We start from the raw sequence: 22,453 nt of genomic DNA, 5'->3' as shown, positions 1-22,453 counted from the left end.
TAATCCTCCTAGCCGCCAACCAGATGGGGGGAGCGAGGGCGATGGCCGTCACGTGACAACACGCAGCCTCCCAAGCCCCTGTCCGCCCCAAGCTACACCGCGTTCGCGAAGAACGCCGCCAATCAGAAACGATCAGGTCTAGCCTTTGCCCTGCCCGCAGTCTAACGCGAATGCGCCTGCGCACAGGTGGGCAGGAAGGCGGGGCTAGGTTCTGGAGTAGAAGACTGTGACGTGCAGGTACTGTGCGATGTGGTGAGCAGCACCTCGGCTGCTCTCTCTGTGTCACCCTCTTGTCTGTAGTGCATCTCTTCTATATCGTCCTTGGCCCACTTAGGTGCTCCCATTCCTTCTCTTAAATCATACCCCACTTAAATCGTCACCACCACCCGCTTCTGACGCCCGGACTTTCCTCACATCGCCTCTCCTTTAAAAAGTAATTTATTTTTGTTTCTAATTAATTGTGTATCTGTGAGATCACAATTTGCCAGAGATCAGAAGACGTCTGATTCCATGGATTTGTAGTTACAAATGATTGTGAGCCACTCCCTGCGATTGCTGGGTTTTCTATTCAGGTCCTCTGGAAGAGCAATAAGGACTTTAAACTGCTGCACCATCTCCTCAGCACAGCACTGTCCTCTTTTTCATTTTCATTCCCCTTAAGCCCTGATTCGCCCTATATGCGCAGTTTTCTCTTTTTATGGGACAGGGTCTCTTTGTAACCCCAGTTCACGTCAGCTCGCGCACGCCCCTGCTGCTCCCAGTGCTCCCCTGGTTACTCTTCTATCTTTTTTCGCACTGATGATGGGTACTCGCGCGGGAGACTGGCATCCAGTTCACTAAGGCAACTCAGGTTGGCCTTGAATTTTTGATTCAGTTTGCTCAGCCTCCTGAATGCAACAATCACAAGCATGCTGAGTCAATCTCTCTGTCATTGTCGTCTTAGTCACCCACACATCTCTTTTGTTGTCATTTCCCCTTCATGAAACCCTCGTTTCCCCTAAATTTCTTCATACCAGTTATTCCTGTATTTCCTGTCTCCATCTTCCCTTAGATTACCCTGAAATTGCCCTGGTGTCTCCATCTCTCCCCTAACCTCTCTATATCCAGCATTCCCCATAAGGAGCCACCTAGCCATATAGCTTTTCCCCTCTGTGGCTACCTTTCACATATGTCCATCCTGTGGGATATTATAGCCTATGGTATCCCAGGGTCTCAACCTGTGGGAAACCCTGGTCACCAAATTACGCCTCTCCAATCCCTGCTTTTCCATCGGTAGAATTCACAGTAGCCACCAGTTTGTGTGTCTGTGAACTCAGTGTTAGGAGGTACAAGAGAATTTCTAAGTCATCCTCTGGTATATTACAAGTTCGAGGCCAACCTGAGCTACATGAAACTCAAACAACAACAAAAGCACATGGGGACACACGTACCAGGAAAACCTGAAGATTCTGAGCATTTGTTCTTTTTTTTTTTTTAAAGATTTATTCATTTATTATATATAAGTACACTGTAGCTGTCTTCAGACACACCAGAAGAGGGCATCAGATCTCTTTACAGATGGTTGTGAGCCACCATGTGGTTGCTGGGATTTGAACTCAGGACTCAGGACCTCTGGAAGAGCAGTCAGTGCTCTTAACCGCTGAGCCATCCCTCCAGCCCCCAAGCATTTGTTCTTTTGTTCATTTGTTGCTGGAGCCTTGTGTAGCTTAGGCAGGCTTTGAATTCCATATCTAGCCAAAGATGGTCTTGAACTCTTGATCCTCTTGCCTTCGCTTATAGGCATTTGTAAAATGAATTATTGTGTTCTGGTTAGCCTGTGTAAAAGACACACTGTCCTGGCATTTTATTTACAAGCTGTAAGCCTAGATTGGGCAGGTTTTGGAACTGTTCTAACCTACATCTCCACTCTAAGTTCCATGTTACTTGCTGTTTCAATCTTGCTGGGGTTACTTTCAGGGTCTATTTCTCCTAACCACGTGTTCATGGTCCATCCCCTCTCCTGACCTCCTCCTCCTCCCTTTGGCTTTTTCCTTCCTTTCTTTTCCTACCCTGGCCTCTCCTCAGACCTCTCGTTTGATCTCGAGGGCCCCCTTTCTCTCCCTATTGCCCAGTTGCAGGCTCTAGTCTTTTATGAACCAATTAATTTTAAATTGGGAAGCAGGGTTTACGTAGCATTGCTTGGTGTAACTGAGGATCACCTTGTCGGGGGCAAGATCTTGGGGGCCAGTGTTTAGCATATGAATACATAACATAAAGGCACCAGACCAACCCCCAACCGGCCTTGGCCACCAAACTAGCCCTAATTAACTTGTAACACAGTTTACTGTGGCATTTGAGCTAATATTGTTACTTTGTTACTGACCATGTTGCCCTCACCTGGGACAATCGTCACTATGTTGTAAGCTATGGGCCTGGGTGGATGGATCTGTGGGTAACACTTGGTGTGGGAGCATGAGGACCTGCGTTCAGGTCTCCTGTGTCCAGGTAAAAAGTCACATGTGGTGGCCCATATCCGCAGTCCTAGGACTGAGGAGGCAGAGATAGAAAGATCCTTGATTTTTTTTTTTAATGTTTGGAGTTGTGTTTTTTTAAATGTATATGGGTGTTTTACACATATGTATGTCTGTGAACCACACATGTGCTTGGAAGAGGGTATTCAATGCCCTGAAACCACAATTATAGAAAATTGTGAGCCACCAGGTAGGCACTGGGAACTGAGCCCAGGTCCTCTGTGAGAGCAACCAGGACTTCTAATCACTAAGCCACCTTTCCAGCACCAGATTCTTCAATCTCATTGGCCTTGTCAAATCGGTGAGCTCCAGGTTCAGTAAGAGATGCTGTCTTAAAAAAAAAAAAAAAAAAGAATGAGTCAGGCATATTTAATTCCAGCATTCAGAAGCAGAGGCATGGTCTATGAGTTCCACGCCACCCTGGGCTACATAGCTATACCTAGTTCCAGGCCAGCCAAAGCTAGTGGGTAGGACCCTATCTCAATATAATAATAATAATAATGATAATAATAATAATAATAATAAGTGAAGAGTAAACAAACACTTGAACTTGACCTCTAGCTTCCACACATGTACATACACAATCCTCACACATACATGAACCAACACATAACACACTGCACTGTCCCCAAGCCTGGCGTGCATTCATTCATTATTCTATAAGTCAATGTGTTCATTGAGCCCACACTGCCACCTCAACCACCCTGGGCTTTCCAAGTTGCCAACAGTCCTGCAACGTCGTGGTCGTGGACCCAAAACAGTGGCCTGGGACCTATGGGCAAGCTTGCTTCTTCCCTTAGTCCTTTTGTTTTGTTGGTTTGTGTGACCCTCGAGCCCCACAGTGAGAGCAGGGAGCTAGTGCTGTGGAAACTAAGGAGGGTTTGGGTAGGGGAGACTGTAGATCGGTTAGAACTAGTTCTCCCTGAACTTCTAGAATGGGGGTTGGGCTGTAGGCAGAGGCGGGAAGCAGGAACCTCTCCCCTTAGTCAAACCTCAGCAGGAAACTGAGCATGTGTCATCAATCGTCTTTAAGCCCAACACTAAGGAGACTGAGATGTCTAGATCCCTAGGGGTTCAAGGCCAGCCTGGTCTACCTAGGGAGTTCCAGGCCAGCCAAGACTGTATAAAGAGTGGGACCTTGTCTCAAAACAAACAAAAATCAAACTTCTGTAGTGAAGAGTAACCATGGAGAGAGGTTACTTAGTCACCCAACTTGTCTTACGAAAGGCTTTTTAGTTTTGTTGTTGTTGTTTTAGGTTTTTGGTGTTTTGGTGTTGTTGTTTTTTGTTTTGTTTTTTTTGGGGGGATATCTCATGTAGCACAGGCTGGCCTTGAACTTAATTAGGGAGAATGACCTTGAACTTCAGATCCCCTTGCCTCCTGTTAGAAAAGAAAGAAAGAAAAGAAAGAAAAAAATGTTAAAGAAGAAGAAAAGAATGCACAAGTTACTTGATCACCATATTTCCTAAAGGTTTATTGAGTGTTCAACACTGTGCCAGGCACTGGCATATGCACAGATAAGTGACCAGGACACAAAGACTCCTTGATCTTATGGGGTCTATAGTCTAGATGGCATAAGAGACAATAAGCAAGTAAATTATTTGATAGGTTGGGGGGTGCAGAATGCATGGTCAGTTTGTGGTTTCAGAGTCTAGTGTGATGTCAGGCACCTGTAATCCCACCAGCCCTTAGGAGATGGAGAAAGGAGGAGGATCTGGAGCTCAAGGTCATTCTCAGCTACACAGTGAGTTCCAGGACAGCCAGGGATGATACACAGAAACTAGAGAGAGAGAGAGAGAGAGAGAGAGAGAGAGAGAGAGAGAGAGATTTCCTATGCACGTATATATGTGGGATACATGTGTATATGTTGTGTCTTAGTTAGGTTTTACTGCTGTGAACACTCAACTCTTATAAAAAAGAACATTTAATTGGAGCTGGCTTACAGGTTCAGAGGTTCAATCCATTATCATAAAGGAGGGAGCATGGCAGCATCCAGGCAGGCATGGTGCAGGAGGAGCTGAGAGTTCTACATCTGAAGGCTACTAGTAGAAGACTGACCTCCAGGCAACTAGGATGTGGGTCTTAAAGCCCATGCCCAGAGTGACACCGTGCTCCATTAAGGCCACTTCTACTCCATCAGGACCACACCTTCTAATAGTGCTACTCCCTGGGCCAAGCATGTACAACCACTCCATGTGGTGATGCAGACTTGAAATCCCAGCCATCTAGAGACTGAAGCAGGAGGACCAAGAATTCTTGGCTGACCTGAGGTACAGAGACCCTGACTGACTAAAACAAAAAACCAAAAAGACTGTGTAGTTTTGTTGGTTTGAGGGGTTCTTGGGTTGGCTTGTGCATGTGAAAGTATTTGCATGTGTGTGCACATGCTCAAAGGCCAAAGAAGGGCATCCAACTGTGGCCTTCTTTGTCATGGTCTGCTTTTTCCCTTGAGACAAGTTCTCTCACAGAACCTTGAGCTCAGCTAGGCAAGCCCAACAACCCTGCTGTCTGTCTTTCCTGTACGAGAGTTACAGGCGCCACACCCAGCTTTTATATCGTTGCTGAAGATTCAAACACAGACCTTGAAGCTTGGGCTGCCAGCACACTTACCCACGGACCCATCTCTCCAGTCTCTGGTTTTGTTTTTGTTTTGTTTTGTTTTTCAGACCAAGTCTCATCCTGTAGTTCAGACTGGCCTGGAACTCCTGATCCTCCTGCCTCATCCTCCCAGGTGCTGGGATAACAACATTTTGTACTGTCTCAGGAGTAAAGCTTATTCAATAAAGTCATTGGACATATTTACTTGCGTGAGTAGATGGATGAACAGGATACTGAGCAGGTGCTGGGGCGCAGGGGTGACTAAAACAGCCTAGCCCTGTCCCTAGAGGGCTCACAGCTCTAAACAAGTGAGGGAGAGCCATCAACAGGCAGGAATAGCCCAGACAGGTTGGGGTTAAGATACTGAAAGTTCAGGTAGAGAACTGGGGATAGAATGGGAGGCCTGAGGTAGAGGACCCAAAAGCTGAATGTGTAGTCTCCTTCAAGAACTGTGTGACCGAGTGTGAGGGATGGTGAGGGAGTAAGCTGCCTTGCTCTCTTGGGGGAGATCTGGCCCAGAATTAAAGAGAGAAGTTTCCTGGAAAAGGAACAGATTTAGGAGAAATGCTAAGGAGAACCAGATACATGGTGAATGGAAGGTCTGTGGGGACAGTAGGCCATGAAACTTGCAGAGCTGGAGTTCAGGGGTGGAGTGGAAACTTAAGGGTTCTTTGGAAGGTCAGTAGTGCTGGACGGTGTTTTGCTGGGGCAAACACATGAAGGGATGTCCTGTTAAAGTGGACGCAGGTGAAAGACTAAGGCAAACTCATGGAGGAAAGTTTCACTGAAACAGACACAGGGGCTGGAGAGATGGCTTGGTGGTTAAGAGCACTGACTGCTCTTCCAGAGGTCCTGAGTTCAATTCCCAGCAACCACATGGTGGCTCACAACCATCTGTAATGAGATCTGATGCCCTCTTCTGGTGTGTCTGAAGACAGCTACAGTGTACTTATGTAGAATAAATTTAAAAAAAAAAGAAAGAAAAGAAAAGAAAAAGAAACAGACACTGGAGAAAGGATGTTCTGCATAAAACATACATGATAAGGAATCCTTGTTAAGGACACACATGTACTGGTCCACCTTACATTGTCGGGACTCCATAGAAACACACCAAAAGCTTCTGGCGGTGTGCTGCAATTTCTTGCCGCATCAAAGGACTCGGGCTGATTAGCAGAGTGACGTCAGCTGAGGCAAACACAGGTGCTGAGACAAGACCCGTGGAGGACGTGTGATGTTTGGAGGGATAAATAGGACTGGACGGACAGTGATGGAGGCTGAGTTAGGCTTGTGGTAGAACTAACTGTGCACAGCTTGTGGCTCTCACCTCTTTGCTGATCTTCTCTTCCCTGAGAGAGGCACAGCTGAGAACTTCTCCTGGTCCCATCTGCTGACTTGAGCAGAGGCTGAGGCCTGGCTGTCTCTGCTAGGTCGTGCTACCGAGGTCATGCCACCAAGGTCATGCCACCGATGATGATTCGTGTTTGCTGTCCCCACAGGACTGCTGGTGTATCTGTGAAGTGTCTGCAAGTGGATCGAGCTGCTGCAGCTGCTGCCTGCTAACGTAGGATCTGAACTGCTGATTTCCAAACAACACAGGTGGGAGTTGCTCCAAAGAACCTTTCTAGACAGGTCCACTTCACCCCCGACCCAGTATCCTTTCTTTCCCACTACTGCTGGTGGGTGGTGGGCTAGAAGGGAGGTTAAAAATGTTTAAGAACCATCATTAAAGATAGGGTTTGAAAAAATTAAAGTTGCAAGGGGACATAGAGAACTGGAGACAAGGATTCAGACTCAGAGAGGGAAACTAAAGCTAGCAGTGGTCCACAGGGGCCAGGCCGGTTCCTATGGGACATTGTAACTTTTAAGTCTTCAAAGCCTACTTTTAATGATGGTTCTTAAGTGCTCTGTCCTCCCTTCTAGCCCACCACCCACCAGAAGTAGTAGGAAAGAAAGGATACGGGGGAAGTGGACCAGTTTAAGAAGGGTTTTGGGAGCAAATCCCATCTTCATTGTCAGGAAATCAGCAGGTCAGTTCACAGGTCAGCAGCAGCAGCTCGATCCACTCGCAAACACTTCATGGATACATCAACAGTCCAGTTCTGTAGAGTCAGGATAGCAAACACGGATCAAAGGCAGTGGCACGACCTGGCTCAACCCAGCAGAGACAGCCAGGCCTCAGCCAAATTGGCACAAGTCAACAGAACGCAGCAAGAAGGACAGTGGGGTGTCAGAAAGGTTTTGAGCAAGAGCGGGATAGTTTAGAGTTTTGAACTCTAGTTCAGAAGTCCTTATTATTCGTGATATACACACGCAGATGAATAAATGTAATTTTAAAATTAGACAAATCTGCCAGCCAGAAGTGGCGGTGCATGCCCTTAATCTCTGAACTCGGGAGGCAGACAGATCTCTGTGAGTTCAAGGTCAGCCTGGTCTACAGAGTGAGTTCTGGGACAGCCAGGGCTATACAGAGAAACCCTGTCTCGTAAAACAAAAAAGCAAAACAAACAGAAAAAAAAAAAAATCACTGGCTGCTTTTCCTGAGGACCAGGGTTCAATTCCTAGCACCCACATGGCAGTTCACAACTGTCTGTAACTCCAGTTCTAAGAGGTGTCTTCTTCTGGCTCCCTTGGGCACCAGGTACACATATGATACACAGACACCCATACATGTAAAATCATTTTTTTTTTTTTGGTTCTTTTTTCGGAGCTGGGGACCGAACCCAGGGCCTTGCGCTTCCTAGGTAAGCGCTCTACCACTGAGCTAAATCCCCAGCCCCGTAAAATCATTTTTTAAAAACCCCATCCAGTTTTGTTTCCTCCTTGTGTGCAGACTGTGATGTCTCACCTGGATACAGACAGGACCACAGGCTAAGGAACTGGGAGCTGTTCTGTGGACAGGAAGAAGGTATGTTTCCTGCCTGGGGTGAACCCCATATATATAAATGAAACCGGGCCAGAAGATCAACTGTGTTGACCATGCTGGAGCCTAATGGAGGAACTGGGCCTGGGAATACCTGCAGAGAGGCGGCATGGGCTGTGGAGTAATACCAGCCTCTGGCTGCGTCTGGTGACCTCAGTCATATTGTCCTGACCCCTGACACCCCGGGACAGGTCGGACTCCTGCTCCAGCTGAGGCTGCAGGTCTTACGGAAATGGGATGGGGTAAAGGGACACCCCAACTAGGAGCCTGAGCCAAATCACACTTTAGTTACCATAGAATGATGGGCATTTGGATCCGTTCCACGAGTGAAGGTTTTTTTCAGTGTGCTTCACGGCCTGAATTCAATCTGCTGGTCCTACTCGGTAAAAAGAGAATTGACTCTTGTGGGAAGCCCTCTGATGTCCACATGGCACACACAGGATAAGGGTAGATAAAGACTGTAAAGAAATTAAATAAAAATAGTATTTAAAGTAATCTAACAGTTGTTTTTGAGATACAGGGTCTTTGTAGCCCAGGCTGGACTCAGATTTCATCAGTTCTCTTGCGTCAAACTATTGAGTGCTGGAATAACAAGTGGGTGCAACCATGCCCTGCTAAATTAATTTTTTAAAAGATTTATTTATGCCTGGCCATAGCGATACATGCCTTTAATCCCAGCGCTCAGAGGCCAGCCTAGTCTACAGAGTGAGTTCCAGGACAGCCAGGGCTCCAGAGAGAAATCCTGTCAACAAAAACAAAAACTGGTGTGAGTGTGTGTGTGTGTGTCGCGAGCGCGTGCACATAGGACATCAGATTCTCAGGAGCTAAAGTTTACAAGTGATGTGGACATATTCTGTGGTGGCTGAGAACCAACTCAGACTCCTCTGGAAGAGCAGTTTCATGCGCTCTTAACCACTGACCCAAACTCTTCTTATGTAGCTGATTTTATAACCTTGAGGTCCTGATGAACCCCTACCTTCACCTCCAGAGTGCCCGGATGACAGACTCATGCCATCACACCCCATTTCCAACTTTATATTCTTCAAGAAAACATTTCTCATCGAAGCCTTCAGAATGAATTATAGCCAACCGATTCTCTCTCCTCCCCTCCCCCACCCTGGAGTTCCACCCACTCTAAGGTGGGAACTCTGTCTTCTTCTGTGGGATTCTTCCCTTCAGCCTCAGTTAACCTTGGCCCTTGTCCTTGCCTCCTGGACCCTGGTGTTCTTCTTTTCTTTTCTGAGACAGCCTCTCTGCAGCCCAGGCTGGCCTGGACCTCATAGCTATCCTTCTGCCTCAGTCTCCCTGTTATATAGGAAGAGGGGCTATAATAACAGCACTTTAGGGACTGAGACAGGAGGATTGTTGAAAGGCCAGCCAACCTGGGTTATACAGAGAGTTACAGACCAGTCTGGGCCATAATATGAGACCTTGTGGAAAATTCACTACCCACTCAAAATAGTTAATAAGAAAGCAGGCTAGGGGTGGGGGTGGGGGCTGGAGATGGCTCAGTGACTGATCTTCGAGAGATCTTGAGTTCAAATCCCAGCAACCACATGGTGCTCACAACCATCTGTAATGGGATCTGATGCCCTCTTCTGGTGTGTCTAAAGAAAGGGACAGTGCACATATATGTAATAAATAAATCTTAAAAAAAAAAAAGAAGGAAAGAAAGAAAGAAGGAGAAAGAAAGAAAGAGAGAAAGCAAGCAAGCAAACAAGCAAGCAAGCAGGCTGAGGACATAGCCCCTTGGCAGGGCATTTGCAGAGCCCTGGATCTAGGTAGACAACACACACAAACCAAGAGAGCCATCCCTAGACAGCAACAGAGGGCTATTTGTGTGGTGCAATAGCACTGAGGCTCTGTACTTCCTCTGTGTTTGGGAGGAGAGTCATGAGAGGGGTCACCTGTTATTTCTCTAGCTTTAAGTCTGTACAGTGCATCCACCTGGGCTCTATGAGATCCTGTCCCATAAGTCCTAAATAAATAAGTAGTTTACTTTTTTAAAAAAATCCTGCTTGGATAGAATGAAATCCAGAAGCCTTGGATTTTTCTTTTTCAATTTTTAATCTCTAAAAATATAAATTGACTTAAAGGAAATACCGTCATCTCAACAGACTGCCAGAAAACCCACCACCTCCGTGGCCGTCAGTCCCCGACTGTTCTCCCATCCCATTACGTGGGCTGTCTTTTTTTGAGCTTGCAGTTACATTATTCAATCTTGAACTCCCCATTTTATCTTCAAGCGTCTTCAAAGATTAATCTCATGATTTGTTTTTAACTAAGAGTCCGTGGTATAAAAATTCACATTTGTAGATCAGAAAAGGGATAAGAATTCCTTTTTTTCCGTGACTTATCGATCTCTCTCTGGGTGTCGGGGGACGAGGAAACTGGGGTGGCGTACGGTGAAGCCCATCCCCCAGTGCTTCTCTCTCCACCCAAACCAGGTTACTCAGGACCACCCCTTCCCCTGTTGCGGGGAGTCAGCCGACGACGTGCACACTGCGCAGACGCCTCGCTGCAGTGGGCGTGATCCGTGGAGGTCCCGCCCCTTCTTTCCTCCCGCCCCTACTCAGCTGCTCAGGCAGAAGCTGGGGCCCCACCGAAGTAGCAGCCAACGTCGGAGTAAGACCGGTGTCGTTTTAGGGTAGGGGGCTGGGAAGCGGGGGGCGGGGGGTAGTATCGGGAGGCTGCGATGGCCCTGGGGCGTAAGCCTCAGATGTCTGGTCAGGTAGGTACCTGGGACTAGGCAGACGCTCCACCTGAAGCATTCCGTGAGTCATCCCAAGACAGAAAAACCAGGCACAGAGATTCCGGGCTCCCCGGGCCCCCAGCTAGGACTGTCTTTTTGGAATTACTTAGATTCGAGCTCAGCAGGAAACAAAAAGGGATGCTGATAGAGAGCAACGTGGGTACTAATGACGGACATGCTGGACGCTTTGAAAGGCGTCAGGACGATAGGACAGGAGTGGGGGAAAAAAACAGAGGCGTTGGACCTCGAGAGGGATTTCAACATCCCTGCTGACCAGCGGACAGTTTCCTCCTTTTGGGGTGATGGGCACAGGGCCAAGGGCCCCCGTGATTATGGGGGAATAAAGAGGTTTTTAGTGGATCTCATAAGCCCAAACACATCCCCTTTCTTCGATGCCCCTTAAAAGCCCAGAACGTCCCACATAGTGCCTGCTTTTTGTTTCCCCCTGTTTCCAGTCCCTGACACACCCACCTTGCCGCCTCCGTTCTGCAGAGGCCCCCAGCTGCCAGGCAATATGAAGCCTAAACTGATGTACCAGGAGGTAGGAGGACGGGATGCCTAGTGGGGAGGGTTTGGGTGTATTGAAGGGTAGGAGACCACCAAATCACCCTATTATTTCCACTCCCCCGTCATCCCTGATCGCACAGCTGAAGGTTCCTGTTGAGGAACCTGCGGGAGAACTGCCCATGAATGAAATCGAGGCATGGAAGGCAGCAGAGAAGGTAGGACTAAGCTGCTCCCTGTGAACTATCTCAGACTGTAGTGACCACCTTGTATTGGCTGACAGCTTCCTTCCCCACCCTACGCAGAAAGCCCGTTGGGTCCTCCTTGTCCTTATCCTGGCGGTAGTGGGCTTCGGTGCCCTGATGACTCAGCTGTTTCTATGGGAATACGGGGACTTACATCTATTTGGCCCGAATCAGCACCCAGCCCCCTGCTATGACCCCTGCGAGTAAGTGGAAGGGAAGTTGGATTATGGGTGGGAGGGGTCCTGCCAGCCCAGGGACACTAAGCCTGCAACCAGAGCACCAGGGTGCTTTGGTGCACCCAGTGCTGTGATGAGGGGATTTTGGTTGCCCACGTCCATGCCCACTCTACCCCCCTCCTTTCTGTTTCCATGGCAGCCACAGCGTCATCATCCTTTATACAGGTCTGTGAACACATGGGCACAGTATCTCCCATCTACATCTGTGGATACATGGGCATGCATGCACGGACACACACACACACACACACACACGCCCCTCCCACACCTCTAGACAGACCAGTGAGATATACAACCACATCTGGGGACCTGCAGAGTCCTTTCTCGACCTGTCATCTCTGGCCTTCTGTGACTGACAGATATCCCGCTATACCTTCAGGGCGGTGCTGGTGGAGAGCATTCCCGAGGGGCTGGAGTTTCCCAATGCCACCACAAGCAACCCCTCCACCAGCCAGGCCTGGTTGGGCCTCCTTGCCGGTGCTCACAGCAGCCTGGACATCGCGTCCTTCTACTGGACTCTCACAAACAATGATACCCACACGCAAGAGCCCTCTGCCCAGCAGGTACCTGGAAGCCTCCCTTCTCACCCAACTCCCCACCCTCCCCCAGGGCTGACAGAATGGTGGGACAGGGGGGGGGATGACTTCCTGCCATCCTGGAGACAGATGGACACAGGTGTTTAGTGACAGCTGTCTTCATACACCCATCTGGACTACGGGTGATGCTTTTGTGTCCTGATTATCTGGAAGCCTCTGAATGTCCAGGAGCGACTTTGGTTATAAGGAATTAGGTTTGCAGACATCATCTTGAATCCTTCGCACAAAGAAGGAACAAGTTATAACCCAACCCAAGCCTGGTTGCCACCTCCCTTGCTGTGTGTGACCTTAGGCAGGTCCCCTCCCCTCCAGACTTCCTTCACCTTATCTGAAAATTGCAAACATTGATCTGCAACACTGCTGAGCTCCTGTGAGGATGCAGTGGGTTAATCTGTGCAAATTTAGTCCAGTGCCTAGCACAGACGCTGCCCTTTCGGAATGTTTATTGTTGCTGGGAAGCAGCGTTGGAGGCAGTGGTGGTGGTGGCCGCGGCGCACATCTTTAATTCCAGTGCTGGGGAGGCAGAGGCAGGCAGATCTCTGTGAGCTCCAGGCCAGCCTGGTTCATAGAGTGCATTCCAGAACAGCCAGGGACACACAGAAACCCTGCCTCGAGAAACCTAAAAAAGAAAAAGGAAGATGCTTGGTAAGCTTGGCGTGAGGGCGCTCATCTGAAATCCCAACAGTTTGGAAGCTTGAAGGGGTGTAGAGGAACAGATAGAGTTCCAGGCCATTCTGAGCTACATAGCAAGACCTCTCACAAGCAGGGAAGTACACATGCACATGCATGTACACACACAGTTGCACATGCACACATGCACATGCATGTACACACACAGTTGCACATGCACACATGCACAGGCATGTACACACACAGTTGCACATGCACACATGCATAGGCATGTACACACACAGTTGCACATACACACACACACGCACATGCGTGCATACACACAGTTGCACATACACACATGCCCACACACACCGTATAAGCTCACACCTCTTGCAGGCTCCCACTGAAGGACATCAAAGCACAGATGCAAGCTGAGCCCTGTGCTGCAGGGTGATAGAGAGTCCCAGCTACTCAGAGACTGAGGCAGGAGAGTCTCAAGTTCAAGTCCTGCTGTAGCTACATATCAAGTTTGTCATCAGCACGAGCAGTATAAGGAGACCTTGTGTTATACGAAAGTAGGAAAGTGGGGGCTGGTAAGATGGCTGGCTCAGCAGGTAAAATTGCTTGCCACACGAGCCTGACTACCTGAATTCAATCCCAGGAACCCACAGTAGGAGAGAACTGACCCCTGACCGTTGTCCTTTGATGTCTACATGCACATGTATGCACACACGCCAATGTGCACACAGACACATACATATGCACACACACACACACACACACACATACACAAAAATAATATCTTTATTAAGAAGGGGAGTGTGTATATAACTCTGGGCTAGAGCACTTACCTATTATATGCAAGACTCCGAGTTCCATCCCCAACACCGTACACACGTGTGCACACACACAAAGAAAGAAAGAAAGAAAGGAAGGAAGGAAGAAAGAAAGAAAGAAAGAAAGAAAGAAAGAAGGGTGAAGGGTTTTAGTATTGTAATCTATAAGTCCTCTAGTGTAAGGTGAAGCTTGTTCATCCTTAAAGATTTATTTATTTTTTCTATGTGTACACTGTCACTGTCTTCAGACACACCTGAAGAGGGCGTCTGATCCCATTACAGATGGTTGTGAGCCACCATGTGGTTGCTGGGAATCAGGACCTCTGGAAGAGCAGTCAATGTTTTTAACCGCTGAGCCATCTCTCTGACCCATCCTGTTCATTCTTTTTTTTTTTTTTTTTTTCGGAGCTGGGGACTGAACCCAGGGCCTTGCGCTTGCTAGGCAAGCGCTCTACCACTGAGCTAAATCCCCAACCCCCAGCCTGTTCATTCTTATGGGGCAGCTTTGAGGGTGATATTAGAGCACTGGCTGGCCCAGCCTCTCAGCAGCTGTCTCCCTCAGGGTGAAGAGGTTCTTCAGCAGCTTCAGGCTCTGGCACCTCGAGGTGTAAAGGTTCGCATCGCTGTGAGCAAACCCAACGGACCTCTGGCTGATCTGCAGTCTCTGCTACAGAGTGGTAAGCTGACAACAACAGGGTTGGCGGGCCTGAGGCTGCCCAAGCTGGCCTCTGACTGCTGCCCCTGTTGACCACAGGTGCCCAGGTGCGCATGGTGGACATGCAGAAGCTGACCCATGGTGTCCTGCACACCAAGTTCTGGGTGGTGGACCAGACCCACTTTTACCTGGGCAGTGCCAACATGGACTGGCGATCGCTGACCCAGGTCTGTCTGTATCCTGCCCACATTCCTTGCCTCCTCCTGAACCTCCCCTATGTATCCCTACAGTTCAGTCCTCAACTGCCTTGTTCCTGCTGCAGCCTAGGGTTCCCCCTGGTCCTGTTAGCAGCTGCCCAGACACAGAGTACTCAAAGTCCCGTTCTCTCACCTGACCTTCATTGTACATTTCTTGTGTGTATTGGAAACCCATTTTTTACCTGGGGAACTCTGAACACATCAGATAACAGGTAGGTTTCCTGAATGTGCAGTTCCGTGTGAAGCCTGGCCTGCCATCAGGCTGCCACATCCCAGAGTGCTCCGGGCCAGACTAGGGAAGAAATGGGCAAAGGCTGGGGTGAGATAACAGTCACCCTGCATCAGGGTGGGACCGGGGTCATGGATAGGGTGTGGGTACCGGCAAAGATGAGGTACAAACCGGGGGTGTAGGTGGAAAATGGGGAGGTAGAGATTTGAAAGGATGGTTAAGGATGGGATTAGAAAGGGTAGGCAGAGAGGGTAGAGTGGGAAGAAGAGGTGTAGACAGAGTACCCTGCTGGAGTGGGGGTACTGGGAGTAAGCCAGGCCGGGATAGTGCTGTAAGTACATAGAGGTCAAAGTTGAGATGGAATGGAGATGTAAGTTGGGGGTTGGGGGATGTAGGCAGGAGCTTGGAGGTGAGGTTGGAAGCTGGCGAGGGCAGACAGGTCAAGGATGGAATCAGGAGGTTGAGGTGGAGGATCTAGGGTGGACTAAGGAGCCTCAAGCAGAGGTGGGCTGGAGTGGGGGAACGAGGTGGGCTGACTGCAGCGGTCCAAAAGAAACATCTGATCCAACCTGGGGTCTTCGGGAGGTGTCCCCGAAGGAGATAAGATAGCTTATCTGACGGACGCTTTGGCAGGTACTACACAGGAGGGGCCGACTCTAGCAGTGCTGTGAAGGAAAGGAGGTGACTCTAATTTACCCCAATAAATCCTAGTCTCAAGAATGATTCGGGGATATGCTGAGGACAGTCTTCCCGTGTGTCTGTCTTCCTACCTGGCTTAATCTGAGGAGCCAACACCTGAGACTGAGCCGAAGCTGGCTGGCACAGGGCAAGGCCTAGGAAACAGAGCTCACAGGACCTGGTGCTGCAGGCCCGCCTCCCAATTCCTTAGGAGTCTGAGGCAAGATGATTGAAAGTTCAAGGCCAGCCAGAAGAACTCAGTGAGACCTTGACTCAAAACAACAGTTTTAAAGGGTAGGAGCTGTAGGTACCTCAGAAGTAAAGGACATATTTAGAATCCCCTTGTAGGACTGGAGAGATGGCTCAGCGGCTGAGAGCACTGAATATTCTTCCAAAGGTCCTGAGTTCAATTCCCAGCAACCACATGGTGGCTCACAACCATCTGTAATGGGATCCGATGCCCTCTTCTGGTGTGTCTCAAGACAGCTACAGTGATATATATAAAATAAATAAATAAATTCTTTAGAATCCCCTGGTGAGGGCCTGGGCTATGGCTCAGTGGCAGTGTACCCTCCTGGGTAAGGTCCTAGTTTCTTTTTGTCCCCATGGGAGAGGTTTATTGGAGGAGAAAAGAATGAAGGGGGTGGAGGAGGAGGAAGAGGAGGAGGTGGAAGTGGAGGAAAGAGAGAGTAGAGAAGTAGAGGTCAGCCATGAGCACATGGGGTAGGGGAAGCAAGGGGACAGAGCGGGAGCAAGAAGAGAACAAGGGGGGCTGGGGATTTAGCTCAGTGGTAGAGCGCTTACCTAGGAAGCACAAGGCCCTGGGTTCAGTCCCCAGCTCTGAAAAAAAGAACCAAAAAAAAAAAAAAAAAAAAAAAAAGAAGAGAACAAGGCCCTAGTTCCATACCCAGTACCACAAGAAAACAAAACAAGTTTATAGCTGTATGTTTAAGTTCTAGGATGTTAGCTCTTCAGCGTGGAGGTGCAGGACAGACTGAGGGTCAGAGAGAGGAACTGGCTGAGGACATAAATAGAACTCGAGCATCCCTGCTGTCTGTGTGCACCGGGCCAGCATCCCTAGGCTCAGCACTGTCCTCCCACAGGTCAAGGAGCTGGGCGTGGTCATGTACAACTGCAGCTGCCTGGCTCGCGACCTCACCAAGATTTTTGAAGCCTATTGGTTCCTGGGCCAGGCAGGCAGCTCCATCCCTTCAACCTGGCCACGGCCCTTTGACACCCGGTACAACCAAGAAACACCGATGGAGATCTGCCTCAATGGCACCCCAGCCCTGGCCTACCTGGCGGTAAGTTGGGGGAAATGGGGCCTCACACCGTTGCCTTTGTCCATAGTCATCACTGGCGACCTACATCTAACCTGCCTGTTGGTTGTTGGGGAGGGAGCCTGAAATTTACTCTTGGTCAGTTTGCTTTGTCCAAAGCCTGAACAGCGTCTCAAGCTCCCCCAGCATTGGATTAATCTGGAAAATGGATATCCGGGCATTTCCAACCTCTGTGTGAGGTGCGCCTGGGCTCAGATCCTCTCTGCCCTTGGCGATGCCTGATACAGCCATGGATAGCTCTTTCCACGGGTTCCTAGACTTAGTTTGAGACAGAGTCTCACGCATCTAGTGCTGGCCTTGATTATGTATCTGAGGATGACGTCAAACAATTTCAAAGGGGCTTTTTTTTCTTTGTTTTGTTTGTTTTGGGTCTCACAATGTAGCCCTGGCTACCCTGGAACTCCCAGAAATCCATCTGCCTTTGCCACCTGTGCCCTGGAATTAAAAGTATGGGCTATCATTCCGAGTCTTCATTTTTTCAAAAAATTTTTTTTTATTGGCCAAGCATGATAGTGCACACTTTTAATCCCAGCACTAAGGAGGATCTCTGTGAGGTCAAGGCCTGCCTGGTCTATACAGCAAATTCGAAGACAGCCAGGACTCTATAGAGATGCCGGAGGGTCAGGCAGGATGCAGGGAAGTGTGATCTTCGGTGCCCTTTGTAAGCAGTTTTTCCTAGAAACGAATGCTTCCCCTTTCCATGGCTACTTCTACTTTTAGAGTCCCAGTTTCCTTTGTGATCCAAGCAAAGGGACTATCATGACCCCTGACACATGAGGGCTTGCCTGGTCAGGGCTGATGTGACAGAAAAATATAAATGTAGCAAAGGTCTCTGCCGGTTGCCTGAAGGACTCACTGAAACCCTAGCCATAGCCAGGCAAAGCAGCTCATGCCTGTAACTCTAGCCACAGATATATGGAGTCTGAAGGATCAGGACTTCAAGGTCATTCTAGCTATAGGGTAAGTTAGAAACCAAACTAAACTATATGAGATCCTGTCTCTGATAAAACCAAACAGCCACCCAGCCTCACTATGGAAGCACGAGACCTGAGTTCAAACCCCCGAAGCTCACGTAAAGTCTGCATAGAAGTGCAGGTCCGTAATCCCAGCACCCCTGTAGGTATGACAGCAAACAAAGAGATTTTGCCTCAGACAAGATGGGAGGCCAGGGCCAACACACACTGTGGCACGTGTTCAATATGCAAGCACACATTTATCACACACACCGTACATCGTACATATGCATACATTAAGAAAGAAAAAGAGGGGGCTGGAGAGATGGCTCAGCGGTTAAGAGCACCCGACTGCTCTTCCAGAGGTCCTGAGTTCAATTCCCAGCAACCACATGGTGGCTCACAACCATCTGTAAAGAGATCCAATGCCCTCTTCTGGTGTATCTGAAGACAGCTACAGTGTACTTATATATAATAAAATGAATAAATCCTTGAAAAAAAATTTAAAAAAAAAGAAAGAAAAAGAGAATTTGCATTTTAAACAAGTCTCCAAGTTAAAAAAAAAAAAGTGCTACTATTGCTGCTGGGTCAGGAACCACCTCAGAGTATGAATTCTGGAATCAAGCAGTCAATCCAGGCTGCACTGATTGGCTGTGTGACCCTAAGCAAGTAGCTTACCCTTTCTGAGCCTGTTTCCTCGCTTGCTTCCCTTTCACGGAGGCTGTTTTTAGTGAATTCCATAGGGCCTGCCTGCTTCATGATGAACTCTCCTTACTTGGAGTCCACCATGACACTGCCTCTGACTGTCCCCTCACCCTAGAGTGCACCCCCGCCACTGTGTCCAGGTGGCCGCACCCCAGACCTGAAGGCACTGCTCAGCGTGGTGGACAACGCCCGAAGCTTCATCTACATTGCAGTTATGAACTACCTGCCCACCATGGAGTTCTCCCATCCACGCAGGTACGCTGGGAAGGGGCAGGCCCCGGGGGACAGGGAGCCTTTGTGAGGGGAGGGGGCTCTGAGGGCAAGCAGGAGCCCCAGGCAGGAGAGCAGATACAAGAGAAGGTGCGGAGACAAGGGTCATACCCACTGACAGAGCTCTTGTCCCTAATGTCATCAAAAAGGGGTGGGGCACGGGGTGACTGAATGTGGGGTCAGAGATAAGACAGGAAGGCCGGGCGGGTAAAGTGCTCAGCGTGCTTGTGTGAGGACCTGAGTTTGGATCCCCAGCATCTCAGAAAAAAGGTAGGCGTGACTAACACAGGAGAACGGAGACAGATGAGTCCCGAAGGTCACTGGCCTGCCACCCTCGCTGAATTGGGGCATTCCATGTTCCTCATTCAACAAGAGACCCTGTCTAAAAAATACGGTGGATTGGGGCTGGAGAGATGGCTCACCAGTTAAGAATGGTTGCTGCCAGGGGTTGGGGATTTAGCTTAGTGGTAGAGCGCTTGCCTAGCAAGCGCAAGGCCCTGGGTTCGGTCCCCAGCTCCGGAAAAAAAGAAAAAAAAGAATGGTTGCTGCCTTGTTTGTTGCCCAAAACCTACGTTAGTTCCTAATACCCATGGCAGGTGGCTCAAACACGCATATGCACATGCATGTACATGTGTGTGCGTGCACGCACACGCACACACACGTGTACGAGATGAGAGGAAATCGGGCATGGTGGTGCATGCTGTAACCCCATCTTTGGAAGGAGGGCTCGAGGTGGGATGATGGAGACCAGACTTGGTTTGGGAACCCAAAATCCCTAAAGCTCAGAGTGAATGCTTCTGTTATGGCGATGCACATATACACATGAGGGTGAAACACTCAGACACATAGAATAAAAATACGTGCGTCCTTTGGGGCTAGAGGTGGCTCAGCGGGAAAAGCAGCTGCTGCTCCTTCAGAGGACATGAGTTTGGTTCCCAGTCCCATGTCAAGTGGCTCAGCCGTCTCTAACTTTCTCCCCAGGTGATCTGACACCTTTGTCTCTCGGGAGCATTAGTACTCACACACTCACAACTACGTGCAAACACAGCTACACATAGTTAGAACAATGTTAAGTTACTTTTTTGTTTTTGTTTTGCTTTGTTTGAGACAGGGTATAGGGGCTGGAGAGATGGCTCAGCGGTTAGAGCACTGACTGCTCTTCCAGAGGTCCTGAGTTCAAATCCCAGCAACCACATGGTGGCTCACATCTGTAATGGGGTCTGATGCCCTCTTCTGGTGTGTCTGAAGGCAGTTATAGTGCATTCATATATATATATATATATGCATATACATATGTATATATATATATATATATATATATATGAAATAAATAAATCTTAAAAAAAAAAAAAAAGTTGAGATAGGGTATAGCCTTGCCTGAACTGGCTCTGTAAACCAGGCTGGCTTTGAATTCAGAGATCCTCCTACCTCTGCCTCCCAGGTGCTGGGATTAAAGAAACGAGCTACCACACCAAGCAATATTAAATTCTTTAAATAAAAAAACATCTTCTTGGGTTGGGGATTTAGCTCAGTGGTAGAGCGCTTGCCTAGCAAGTGCAAGGCCCTGGGTTCGGTCCCCAGCTCCGAAAAAAAGAAAAAAAGAAAAAAAAATCTTCTTAACAATTAATAAGAAAAAAACAAGGACTGGTGGCACATGCTTTAAATCCCAGCACTCAGGAGGCAGAAGAAGATGGATCTCTGTAGAATTCGAGGACAGCCAGAGCAAATTCCAGGGCTACGCAGAGAAACCCTGTCTCAAAAGAAACAAAACGGAAATATTAGAAAGCGCTACCTCTTTCCCCTGAACCCCTCCCCTGTTGCCCCTCAGGTTCTGGCCAGCGATTGATGATGGGCTAAGACGGGCTGCGTATGAACGAGGCGTCAAAGTGCGTTTGCTCATCAGCTGCTGGGGACACTCCGAGCCATCCATGCGGTCCTTCCTGCTCTCCCTGGCTGCCCTTCGTGACAACCATACCCACTCTGACATCCAGGTGGTAAGCACCCACCCCAGAGTACCCCTTCTCCACCATCTGGGAACACATCCCCAAGAACTGTGAATGTTACGACAGCGATGACCCAGTGTGTGCAGCTGTAAGGGGAAACTGAATCGTGCCTGGGATGGGGGGTTGGGGGGCACAGACAGTTTATCATTGAGGTGGGGAGTCACAGGCAGAGGGGTGGGACAGGGTGAGACTGACACAGAGAAAGCACCTATCGTATACTGGTGTTTGAGACTGACCTTCTGGTGAAGAGGTGGTGAGAGGTGGCTCAGAGGTTAAGAGCACTGACTGCTCTTCAGGGGGACCAGATTTTGGCTCTCATCACCCCATGTCTGACAGTTCAACTTCCTGTAAGTCCAGCTTCAAGGAATCCCATGTCCTCCTCTGGCCCCTGTGAGCAGAGCAGGAGTGTGTACACACATTCTCTCTCTCTCTCTCTCTCTCTCTCTCTCTCTCTCTCTCTCTCTCTCTCTCTCTCTCTCTCTCCCCTACACACAAATTTAACATTTTTAAAAATAAAGCAGAAGGGAGAAAGACAGAAGCAGAAACAGACTTTCTCTAGAAAAAGGGTTTCAGGGCGGAACAAGGGAACAAGAGCCATTACAGGTCTGGATCCCCACCCCCACCCCGCCTCAGCTGCTGTTTACTGAGGAGCAGCTGCACCCGTCCTTATTTCAGTCCAAGGATCCACCCATCCCAGGAAGCAGCCAAGTGCCCTTTGGAGATACCATTCACGTGCCTACCCTGCCACCCCAGAATTCTCAGAGCTACCCTACCCCTCCTGCACCTTGAGCCTCACCATCCTCCCTCCCCTGCAGAAACTGTTTGTGGTCCCTGCGGATGAGGCCCAAGCTCGAATCCCCTATGCCCGCGTCAACCACAACAAGTACATGGTGACTGAACGCACCACATACATTGGTAAGTGCCCCCAGTGCCATGGGCACGTGGAAGGGAAGGCCTAGACACTAGGGCCTGGCCTCCCATCAGACCCTTACTCCACCCTTGCTCCCAGGAACCTCCAACTGGTCTGGAAGCTACTTCACAGAGACGGCAGGCACCTCCCTGCTGGTGACACAGAACGGGCACGGTGGCTTGCGCAGCCAGCTGGAGGCTGTTTTCCTGAGAGACTGGGAATCCCCATACAGCCACAACCTTGACACCTCAGCCGACAGTGTGGGCAATGCCTGCCGCCTGCTTTGAGGCTCATCTCGATGGACAGGCCAAAGCCTTCTGGGCCCCCCTGGACTCAGCACTGGGTCCTGGTTGCTGTCCCTGTGCCCTTGCTTCTGTCTATCCCATTGTGGCTCTGTACTCTCTACTACACTCCTGTGGCTACCTCCACCTCCACTGGTCTGACACTCTGGCCCCTGTGGACTTAGCAGAGCTGAGGGAGGATCGGGCCCCAAAGAAGTGGGGGTGCATGCTGGGCCCAGACCTTTGGCCCACCCCACAAAGGGGCCAAGATTATAAGTAAATAATTGTCTGTATAGCCTGTGCTAAGAGAGTGGTATGAGATGGTATGTTCCTTTGGGGACGGGGCATGGGCTTCCGGTGGTG

The 22,453-nt window shown here is 49.2% G+C and overlaps 1 protein-coding gene across 7 annotated transcripts; it reads left to right on the top strand.

Moving 5' to 3' along the window:
• The first annotated feature begins 26 nt into the window (after positions 1 to 26).
• On the top strand, positions 27 to 22,396 carry Pld3 (phospholipase D family, member 3). 7 transcript variants are annotated; one of them, XM_063266400.1, is made up of 15 exons: positions 56 to 237; positions 6,605 to 6,704; positions 7,939 to 8,013; positions 10,476 to 10,675; positions 11,236 to 11,321; positions 11,428 to 11,502; positions 11,590 to 11,732; positions 12,145 to 12,328; positions 14,372 to 14,486; positions 14,564 to 14,691; positions 16,732 to 16,932; positions 18,742 to 18,881; positions 20,725 to 20,890; positions 21,715 to 21,814; positions 21,909 to 22,396. In XM_063266400.1, the coding sequence occupies exons 5-15, from the start codon at positions 11,295 to 11,297 to the stop codon at positions 22,094 to 22,096; spliced, it is 1,467 nt and encodes a 488-aa protein (XP_063122470.1). In that variant the 5' UTR covers positions 56 to 237; positions 6,605 to 6,704; positions 7,939 to 8,013; positions 10,476 to 10,675; positions 11,236 to 11,294; the 3' UTR covers positions 22,097 to 22,396. The 7 variants fall into 7 exon arrangements, with proteins under 7 accessions (XP_006228640.1, XP_063122470.1, XP_038937789.1 ...); XM_039081861.2 differs by having other exon boundaries at positions 98 to 237; positions 10,476 to 10,653; XM_006228578.5 differs by lacking the exon at positions 6,605 to 6,704 and having other exon boundaries at positions 27 to 237.
• The last annotated feature ends 57 nt before the right edge of the window (positions 22,397 to 22,453 follow it).

The sequence above is a fragment of the Rattus norvegicus genome, chromosome 1 (assembly GCF_036323735.1).
Source record: "Rattus norvegicus strain BN/NHsdMcwi chromosome 1, GRCr8, whole genome shotgun sequence".
Taxonomy (NCBI): domain Eukaryota; kingdom Metazoa; phylum Chordata; class Mammalia; order Rodentia; family Muridae; genus Rattus; species Rattus norvegicus.
Note: the sequence above shows the minus strand (reverse complement) of the source record. Positions and strands in the feature narration are given on the sequence as shown.